A 10,031-nucleotide genomic window follows, 5' to 3' on the forward strand; every position below is an offset into this window, starting at 1 on the left:
TGCGTCAAATTTTTCCTATAATTCATATGCATGACTATTCATCCGTTACTGGAGAGCTTTCATCTGAACTTTAGGTTTTGCTGTGATCTGGACAATTTTGTTTTGCACCACATGAATTTAAGAGTAGAAAAAAGTAGCATGTGATGTTATTAGCTTTTATATATTGAAATATTCACAAAACTGCTTTCTCCTTTAAACGTCTTAATTTCACTCACAGCAGCATCTCTAATAGTCGTTAATTAATCAACTGTCAGCGACGAGCTGCATCCTAATGAGATAAAACAATAAGCCTTGCTAAGACTGCCACAGACAGGCCTCTTCTGAATTAGCGTATATGAAATCAATCTGTCATCTACCGTTCACCTGCGCTGTATGTCAAGAGTTATACATTAAAGTCACACCCTGGTCTGCCAACAATATCATGTACAAGTTTACCTAATGGCAAATCTAAAGCTAATTGACATGTTAAATCTCATTTGTTTATTAAAACCTGAAATGTAAAAATAACAGATTATGGTTTTACAGGCATTATGTGCCATACTAATTCCTGGCCGGGTGCAGTGACCTCCTGGAGGCTTGTTGTCACTGGGACATTGTGAGGCAATAACCTATGTTTTTACACCTTCTTGGTTTGTTTTTTTACAGATAAAATAAACACAACATATTGTGTTAATTAGTTAGCTTTAGAGGTGCTGGTAGGCCGATTTTGTCACCTTTGAAAAGAACCAGGCTAGCTGTTTCCCCATTTTTTCAGTCTTTAGGCTAAGCTAAGCTAACCAGCTGCTGGCTCTAACTTCACATATAACATATAGATATGAGAGTGGTCTTAATATTTTCATTCAGCTTTCTGCAGGAAAGCAAATAAGCATATTCCCCAAAATGTTGAACTATTCCTTTAAACTAAATAAATATCAGATAAATTAATACTAATAAAAAATACTGTTAATATCCACATTAAAACAGAGAAAATCATGCCTGAAATGTTCAGATTTGTGCCAGATTACAGTACCCTGAAAGAAAAGGGAGAGAGGTGAGAACCAAAGGGTGGCTTCACAATGCCCAGCAGGCCCCACAATTGACTGGAGACCTGCCAACTGCTCACATTCCTCCCTTTCTTATGGGACTTGAAGTCTGGGGTGGCTGAGAGCGGCTGGGCAGGTTCGACACCAGGGCCACAGTAATTCTGCACGGAGATGGTAAGAAAGAAAAAGGTAAAAGAATGACACAGGTGAGAAAGAGGTAAGGAAGAGTGGGAGAGCAGAAGCGGCAGGGAAAACACTCACCAAACTCACCACCTTACTCCTCCCCTGTCCTTATTGTCTCCTCCAGTGTGTGTGATCGACTGGAGGGAGGTGCTCAGCTGGGAACAGGGAGAGAGAGCTCTGAGGGAGTGGGAACACACACAACATCAGAGACACTGGACTCTGATCAGAGCTGGAAAGGGGTATTCTGTTCTGTAGGTTGCTCTGCAGACCTGTTTCTAGACACATAGGGGCTGGACACAGGAGACGGAGACAGGAATTCCAGGTCACAAGGGTTCCTGTAGCACAGCGAAGTCTTGGCTGAGTTGGCCTGGGCTGGTATTCCAACGTCGCCCTCACACGGTTATGAGCATGACAGGGGTAGAGTAGGACGAGAGTGGGTATAAAAATATTTCTAAGAAGATAACAGTGTGTTTAATCCCATTTTGGGAAAATCAGTAAGCTACTGTTTTACTTCAGGGGTCGACCTCTGGCCTCATCCCCCCCATGATGAGATCCTCTGTGGAGTTTGCCTGTTTGTTGCTGGTGGTTTCTACACTGGGAAAGAACCACTTGGTATCTGGTGGTTGTTCGGGCAAATGCTGCCTGGGCAGAGACTTGAGCTGTTTGACCACTGACTGGAGGATGGACCTTGTGTATGGGATATGCTACTGCGACAAGGGCTGTGTCAGGACCAAGGACTGCTGCTTCGACTACTTCACAGGGTGCCCAGGTGAGGGATGCATGGAGGGGCCACTCTGAGTGTGAATGAATCACAAGAGGAGGTACTGTTTATTTTTCTTGCACACACCTAAACTTTATGATACTAGTGTGAGATAACCTGTTGTACGAGATAACCTTAACTCTGGCTAAAGATAGATTGTCCTCTGAATCTGTTTAGTTGGAGAAGAAAGGCCTGGTCATTACTGGGCTGCTTATCATTATCTACTGTATGTCTGATGACACAGAACTGGCAACGTGAATACCTTCCAAAATTTTCCATACATGTGAGATTGTTTGTGAGTAGTTGTGAAGTCCTGTCAAATTACTGTGTGATTTGTTTTGTATTCTTTGCCTTGTAACTTGTATAGTGATCCTAATACAATGGCTGCTACATCACAAAAACAATAATTAGCACACCAAGCAACCCAGGCATCTTTGTGTCTAACCTAATTTCAGTGGACTGGCCCACATAACAGAATTAGTCCAAATATTCGAAGAATGTGATCTTTCAATCACTTGTAGCAATTACAGTTCCAGTCAAACAAGCCGAGCATACCTAATGTGTATTATAGGCCGGTAGTCACTAAATCTGCATGCTTAATACACTAAAGCTTGATCAACAAGCACATAGAACAACTGAAGAGAAAAATCCCAGGACTTGGGGATTGAATGGGTTGCTCACTTGGTGTGCTTTCAAACCAATTGTAGTAGAGCAGGGAAGACTAATTCTACAAGTCACAATCAATGCTTCATTGATCTTAAGTTATTTTCTGGATACTTTACTCAGTTACACTGTTCCACAGGTAAATTATAATTATGCAGCCTGCAAGACTACTGCAAGCTTTTACTGTTGGGATATTGTCACCTCTATACCCAGTTTGATCTGAAGGAGTCAGTTAGTGTTAGGTCCAACATCTCTGACTTTCATGGCAGTTTGATTGTTTGCTACGAGAGAAGATATCCTGTAATAATGCCCCCCCGCCACCAATATGGGTGGTAACATCCAGCTCAGGACTGTGCTGTGAGCGACTGGAGCTTTTGGAGTGGCTGTGCCAAGCCCTGCCAGCCTTCAATACGAGTCCGTGTCCGTCACGTAGAGCAGCAGCCCAGTAACAGCGGAGAGCCCTGTCCCAGCGTGGAGCAACGAGCTGGCTGCAGGGAATACAGAGACCACCAGGGCAACCACTGTGGACTGAACTCAGGTATACAAACACACAGACACACACCCTGGTTTTACTATATCTGCAGGTGCAGCTTATTGTTTATATTTGATTTTATATGCATTTTTTTCTGTTTGCAAAGTTAAGTCAGTTTTGTTACCTTGCACCTTAAAAATGATAAACTTGAACTGATTGAAACACTGAATTTGTTTTTATTGTCAGGCCCTGCATTCATCACCAGCATGGAGTTTGGCAAGGGAAGGCCCAAGCATGACAGCTATGGAAACCCCCTGGACCCTGGGTAGGTTTCATATCATGCTCTCATAAAGCCTCCCTAAGTACTCTGAAACTGCACATGACCTCAGGTATCTTTAAATTCAAGGGTTGAAAAGTTCATGAATGCCGCCAGGGGTTAATCTAGTTTTAGCATTATGCCGTGTAACTCAAACCATTTAGAAAAAAGATAACAGCCCAACTTTTTTTCCATCTGCATCAGCTACTACAAGGTGTTTGCTCACCTGTCTGTCTGTCCACAAACCATTAAATATAGCAGTGCTGAGATACTGCCCACAACCCTTTGAAATTAAATACTCAGGCTTTAAGTAAGACTGTCACATGAAAAGCACACACACAAAAGACAGAAGGTGAGGCATTTTGAGCAGCTCACAGTATCTACAGGCTGAATTGTTATTTCCATTTCATAAAGGGTGTGCCCATGCTACACCAAATCAAGAAATTCTTATTTTCATAAAGTTCACCAATAAAGCAAATGATATCACAAGCTGGGTGATGATTTCATCCTGTTGTGTATGTTAAGTGTTTACTTTAGTCCTCCATCTTGATTCATTTGCCCTAGTATCCAAGGAATCACTGTGTGACCCTCATGACCCTGCCCCTACTGCCCTCAGGTTCTGTGTGGAATTCATACTGGAGTCCCGGACACCCCACTGTATTGTGGAGAACCTGCCGCACACACACTGGATGCGCTACATAACAGAAGGCTTTAAAGTGTGTGTGGCATGTGAACCTCCTGCCATGCAAAACAATAGTGGCAGCTGCCATGGAGACGGCCAGCAATCAGACAAGTATGAAGCTTTACAAGTGTGTTCTTTCAGCAAAATTGTTTAAGGTTAAATATATGTAGAAAATATGACTCTAGACCTATTCATGAGGCAGTCACTTTAACCAGGACAAATAGGAGCAGGATAAATTCTGACTGCCTACAATTATACTCGATGCCCTTGAGAAGGGCAGTAATCTGCGCAAGTATCAGCATCTTGTACCATACAGATGTAAAAGTTTGAAACAATGTATGCATATAAGCGGTAACCATGGTTTTAATGTTGTGGCTGACCGCTGTATAGTGTTGTGAGAACCATAAACAACTGGGGTTGTGTTCCAGAGAAGCTTTGCTCCACTGGCAGGCGGTGGGGAACCCTCAGTGCCATGGGACATGGAAGAAGATCCAGAAAACCCAGCTGTGCGACTGTCCACCACAGCACAGTTTCATCTTCATCTGATCCAAAAAAAGCACTTCAGGAGAGCGCTCTGATCTGGTGTCCACAAAAACATTTCACAGCCAAGCTCCCCTCATCAGTGGAACTGAAATAATGTGTGCTCAGATCAGATGCCTAGACGCTGCAGGCTTTCAATACTAAGAAGAGACTTAACACTTGATGGTGGTGCAATGCAATTACTGGTATATCTCTAATAAATGCTACACATTGATATAAAAGCATTTTCAAATCACCATGCACTTTTCCATTGTTCTTTATAATTTTTATTGCATACTGTGTAAAGACACTGTAGTATGGTATTTCAGCTTTTGCCAGTACACATCAAGCACTGATCAGTTGAACTTGTACATTTTTATTATAACAAGCCACTGCGGTATTCTTTTTTTGTAAATTTTCTGTCAAAGCTATTTAACTTAAAATTTTAAAGTTATAAAAATATTCTACATTTCTTATGCATTATTTGAAAAAAAAAAAAAAAAAAAAATAGCATACCTCCAGGTGGCGGTAAGAAATTTGCTTGGTGCAAACAGAGCAGCTGCAAATCAAAACACACCCACATGATAAAAGGAACAATTTCAACAGTTTATCCAATCAGCTGAAAATTTTTAAATGAGTGAATTTACTAATCCCATGTGTTATTCAAGACTACACTGCACAAGTTAGAGTGGCACGATTAAAGATTTGGTATACGATCATCTAATGTCTCTAATATAGAAAGCAATGCAAATAGCCCAATTCATTGTTCTGTGTTAGTGCCCTCTAGTGGTATATTTCTTGGTGCAAAGAGCAGCAGCAGCAAAGTTTAACACACCAGTAACATAAAGGAACACTTTCAGTAATTAAAAATAAGTGGAATGGATAAGTCAATGATTTTACAGGCAAATTTCTACACTGTACAAGTTAAGGGGACGCTCTACCTCTTCAGCCAACTTCATGTGCCCTCATTAAAACTCTCCAGCGGTCTTTGAGCATGGTTCCAGTGCGTCCTTCAAAGTTGTAATCCATTAATATGCGGGCCCATTTCCCCTGGCCGTGACGCTGAACACCAGCCTTGAGGTATTTGTCCAGCTCGGGTGTCCATTTCTAAACAAAGTAAAACATAAACTAAAAGTTTTGGAATTTTCAGGAATCTGCCCCAAAGGAAAGGTAGCATTTAAGTGATCCTTGCTTATATTCACTTGATTTGGGATTAATTAACTAGACACAATGAGTGACATGATTCAACTTACCTGAGGTGGTTTTCTTCTTTTTTGGATCTTTGCTGTCTCCCTTGATGTCTCAGATGTTACTTGAGATAACTCTGATGGTGGGAGTTTTAACATTCAGTTTAGCTGTTGTTCATTCCCAGAAATATGTATGAAATACATATGTATATCTACATTTTATAGAAAATTAAAGTATTGTAACATCAGATAAAAGCTAAATAAATTTTGCTCTTCACAGTAATATCAACAGCAGAGAAAAATAAAACTTACCATTCTTGGAGAGTCTTCTGACAGACACACAAAGCTTCTTACAGGTATCAGGTTTCCATACATCAGGGATATTAGTTGAGAGTAGTTTCCGTTTTGTTCTGTGTAAGTCCAATAGAGTGTGACAATATTATTTGTTCCCCCACATAATGCCTTTTATTTAGTGTTTGGGACAGTTTGCTGAATATTTATATTTACCCAAAAAGCCAAAAACTAAATTTCTTATGAAAAAGACGCATTTAAACACTCATTTCTACTGACCTCAAACACACACTACTCTCCTTTCGATCCTTTTCTGTTGATTTGTTAGCTGTTTCTGAGAGAGAGCTTGCCTGTGTCGCTGTGTCCTCCAAACCCTCACTGTTCTGTGATGACAGGACCATCTTAGTGGCTGCCTGATAAATGGAAAGGTAGACATAAACACCATACAAATATAAATTAGGTTCCTAAATTATATTTCTGTTATGTTGCCGTTTAATAATATTCCAAAACAATTAACTTTCTGGTGTAAGTACTGCTCTAATGTGAAAGTAAAACTAATGAGGCCTGTCATAATACCCTTCTAGGTGTAACCTTGGTCAGTGGCCTCTAGGTAAATCATTCCTGAAACGTTCATGAATAAGTGAGTGTTAGATCCTGATGAGGGCTCTGCTGAATGTAGCAGTTTGCCCTTCCAACTAATTTGATGACAAACTGTCAATTAACTACAACTGATAAGTCACATCAAAACCTTCAGTTGGTCTGGGCACCATTACTCAGAAGAACGAGAGCATAGATGATCAGGTCTGAACACAAGATGAAAAAAATGTATTGGCTGCTAAAATTCATTTGTTAATCCTTGCTGTTAGCTGGAGCAAAACATTGGACATCCTATGTATTTGCATGGTAAATCACGTGTAAAATTCCCACCTTAAAAACAGCTGAGAAGCAAAAACTTGAGGATTATTTTCACACTTGTTCAGACGTTATAAATTCAGATTCATTTATGATATGTTTTGGTTTAAATTTGGTCAGATGAGTTTTCAAGCATCAAATACCTTTATAGTACTTTATTGCTCAATTATTTTCTTCTCCTACTTTCCAGCCATACAAAGCTTGATCCTGAATTTTACACTGGGATTAGTCCTGTAGGGCCAACTGTATAAATTATTTTTCCAAGTAACAATATAGAACTTGTGCTTTGCCTTTCTTCACAAGCAATTTTCTGCAATCTAGTGAAATTTGATTGGAACAAAATGTATCTTTTTGAATACTTTTAAGGTATTTCGAGATTTAAACTGGGTTTCTGCAGTGTTCAACAAATTAAAATTGAGAGTTTTTAAGACTCTTTTAATACCACAAAGTATGCAATTCAATAACTTTTACAGTCAAACCAGTCAGGCTAAAACATACAGGGCACAGGGCCAGGAACCTGAGGGATCAGGGTACCCCAGAGTCTCTGTATTAAGTGACTGTTAATATACCTATTGAAAATCACAGAGCTCAGGTAAAAGACCGCAAAGACAGGCAAAACTATCCTAAAGAGACAAAGAGACACAAAGTGACAGAACTGTGATGTTTGTAGTTGTTTTGTGTCTTTCAGTCTGGGGAGTCCTGTATAGGAGGGATGTCAGGCTTGGCTATAGCTAGGGACCCATTGTCTCATAATCCATAGATGCCTGGACTCTGATAAGAGGCAGAAAACTGATGTATGGAGTAACCAATAATTAACTGTCTCCCTACAACTGAGTTCCAACTAATGTTACTGTCCAAGGCAGGCATGATAAAATATTTAAGACCTGTGTAAATGAAATGTAAGAGTTTTAAAAACCTTTAAAATCTTTTTTTTTTTTTTTTTTTGAGGAATCTAAATTCAGTCTTTTTTAAGATTTTTCAAGAACTGCAGATACCCTGTTAAAGGTTGTGTTATACTATGCTGAACATTTCCTCTACACTTTCAGTGTACAAATGTTGAAACACATTCAATTAAATTAATTGATGTTCTAGGAAATGTATTTGTGGTGTGGGCAGACATTTTTTTAGCTCCAGGCAGTGCTGGACTGATCCTATTGTAAAACTGGTTTATACATTTTATGAACAAGGCTGAACCTGGAAGGACTGACCTTGTATAATGTTGACACAAGTTGTGACCTACAACATACTGGGTCAGGTCCTGTACCTTAAGAAGGTAGTCAGAAGGATTCTTCTCCAGGTAAGCAACCAAGTAGGACTGGATTGTCTCCAGCAGGCGGCTGAAGCTGAAGCTCAAGAGGAATGGGTGATAAGTTTCCCTCTTTCTCACTATTGTTGTCAGCTTGACTCCCAAGTTCTTTTGAAAAAATTTCAGTTAATAATTGTACTAACAATTGTACTTGGCCACCAAATATTTCAGTATTGACCCCATGCTTTTGAAAAGAAAAGAGACAATAATGGACACACAGACCTGTGGGAGGTAATGGTTATTCTCAAACCACTTTAGGGCGGAGGAGGCAGAAGATCTTTGGCCTTTCTCCAAGCATACAGCTACAGACTAGGAACAAGGCAAACACATTAAGAGACGTAACAGTCAAAATTATAATTGTGCTCCAATTGTCATTCTACATTAGAAAAAAATATACACCCCTTGTATACTGCTAGATTACCTGGACAAACAAAAGAATGGTAATATTTCTGAACACACTTTCATCTGCCACAGAGTCTTCTAGTTTTGACCATATTTTGGCAGCAGACATAAGAGGCATCACATGGTTGTCCTCCTCAAACCGGACATCTGGAGAAAAAAGTGTATCATGTGAACAAAACAGGCTGTGAGAGTTTGTACATTTGTACTTATGTTTGGAAGCAGAGTAAAGAAGTAAAGGATATATTTTTAAAACCACATTTGCTTGAAATCCCTTGTATAATATTACATTTGTTATAGCTTACTAGGTCATCAGAACATTGACCCCATGTCTCTATTATCTCGCATCTTTACATGAGCTTAAATGTCAGCTGGGATCAGTTTCAGCTAGTAAACATCTCACACAGAAGTTTCCACAGTAAAAACTTTGTTGCTATAAATTGTACGTTCGGTCCTCCCTGCAGTGCTAATTCTACTCATAAAAGGCAATGCAAAAGCTACTTTTGAAGATAACTTGTAAAAGATGCTTAAAAAAAAAAAAAAGAGGAAGCCTAATTCTAATCCCTGACTGGACCAACTTACCCAACTGCTTTCCATGCATGACTCTTGCGAGGAAGGCACATATCATCGTTTTCTCACCATAGAGGTCTCCTTTGAGAGATGAACTCTCAGAAATGGCTGGGGGGGGAAACAAAAAATAATCACAAAATAGTGTTAGCCACTAGGACTTTAGAAACTTTAAGACGTGAACATAGTGGCTCTGTACTAACATTAATATAACAATTAAAAACAACTAAAATCAAAATTAACTGAGGAAATTTTAAATTTTGATGCACTACTTTTATTTAATATTGCAGCTTTGCTTCGATTTCGAGGGATTTAATCCGGATTTTGGTTGTTAAACCACGACGTTGAGTTCTTATCATTTACCTTTAACGCCATATTTCACGATGTATGATGTGTGGTTTGTTAATTTGTGCGCACGATTTATTGTAGCTAATTCGAGCGCAAGGTTTCGGTTGTTTCGGTTTTTCCGGTAGTTACTGTTAGCCAACTAGCTAATGATTGCTAGCAGTGAATAACTTACCCTGGAAAACCGAAAGAGTTTCACTGAATTCGTCAAATTTGCCTTCCTTGAAACGCCGACAAAGGCTTACAAACAGGAAGTCCAGCATCCACCCTGTAGCAAGAGCTGTAACATGGGGAAAACTGACACTTCCATCGATATTTCTTGCATCTGTAGCTGTTTTATTGTTAAATTCAGGTTCCATGTTTATACTTGCAATTTTAGTTCTTCTTCTTCGTGTTTGGAATTAGTT

The 10,031-nt window shown here is 39.5% G+C and overlaps 2 protein-coding genes across 2 annotated transcripts; one reads left to right on the plus strand and one right to left on the minus strand.

Moving 5' to 3' along the window:
* The first annotated feature begins 1,748 nt into the window (after positions 1-1,748).
* On the plus strand, positions 1,749-4,809 carry LOC120790077 (somatomedin-B and thrombospondin type-1 domain-containing protein). The gene is made up of 5 exons (XM_040127354.1): positions 1,749-1,974; positions 2,972-3,166; positions 3,347-3,425; positions 4,033-4,209; positions 4,527-4,809. Exons 1-5 carry the CDS (start codon positions 1,749-1,751, stop codon positions 4,642-4,644), a joined length of 795 nt encoding a protein of 264 aa, XP_039983288.1. The 3' UTR covers positions 4,645-4,809.
* Positions 4,810-5,132: 323 nt separating this feature from the next.
* terf1 (telomeric repeat binding factor (NIMA-interacting) 1) lies at positions 5,133-10,031 on the minus strand. Its single transcript, XM_040127468.1, has 9 exons — positions 9,800-10,031; positions 9,295-9,390; positions 8,735-8,862; positions 8,536-8,622; positions 8,272-8,421; positions 6,375-6,508; positions 6,117-6,214; positions 5,871-5,941; positions 5,133-5,724 (listed from the first exon to the last, which is right to left on the minus strand). The coding sequence occupies exons 1-9, from the start codon at positions 9,981-9,983 to the stop codon at positions 5,563-5,565; spliced, it is 1,110 nt and encodes a 369-aa protein (XP_039983402.1). The 5' UTR covers positions 9,984-10,031; the 3' UTR covers positions 5,133-5,562.

Source organism: Xiphias gladius, chromosome 5, assembly GCF_016859285.1.
Source record: "Xiphias gladius isolate SHS-SW01 ecotype Sanya breed wild chromosome 5, ASM1685928v1, whole genome shotgun sequence".
Taxonomy (NCBI): Eukaryota; Metazoa; Chordata; class Actinopteri; order Istiophoriformes; family Xiphiidae; genus Xiphias; species Xiphias gladius.

Excerpts from the sequence above, each read along its gene's own strand:
- LOC120790077 (XM_040127354.1), top strand. The coding sequence starts at position 1,749 with ATGATGAGATCCTCTGTGGAGTTTGCCTGTTTGTTGCTGGTGGTTTCT. Across the intron at positions 1,975-2,971 it reads CTACTTCACAGGGTGCCCAG|CTCAGGACTGTGCTGTGAGC; the intron begins GTGAGGGATGCA and ends GGTAACATCCAG. Across the intron at positions 3,426-4,032 it reads GGAAACCCCCTGGACCCTGG|GTTCTGTGTGGAATTCATAC; the intron begins GTAGGTTTCATA and ends TACTGCCCTCAG.
- terf1 (XM_040127468.1), bottom strand. The coding sequence starts at position 9,983 with ATGGAACCTGAATTTAACAATAAAACAGCTACAGATGCAAGAAATATC. Across the intron at positions 9,391-9,799 it reads AACTCTTTCGGTTTTCCAGG|CCATTTCTGAGAGTTCATCT; the intron begins GTAAGTTATTCA and ends TTCCCCCCCCAG. Across the intron at positions 8,623-8,734 it reads CCATTCTTTTGTTTGTCCAG|TCTGTAGCTGTATGCTTGGA; the intron begins GTAATCTAGCAG and ends CCTTGTTCCTAG.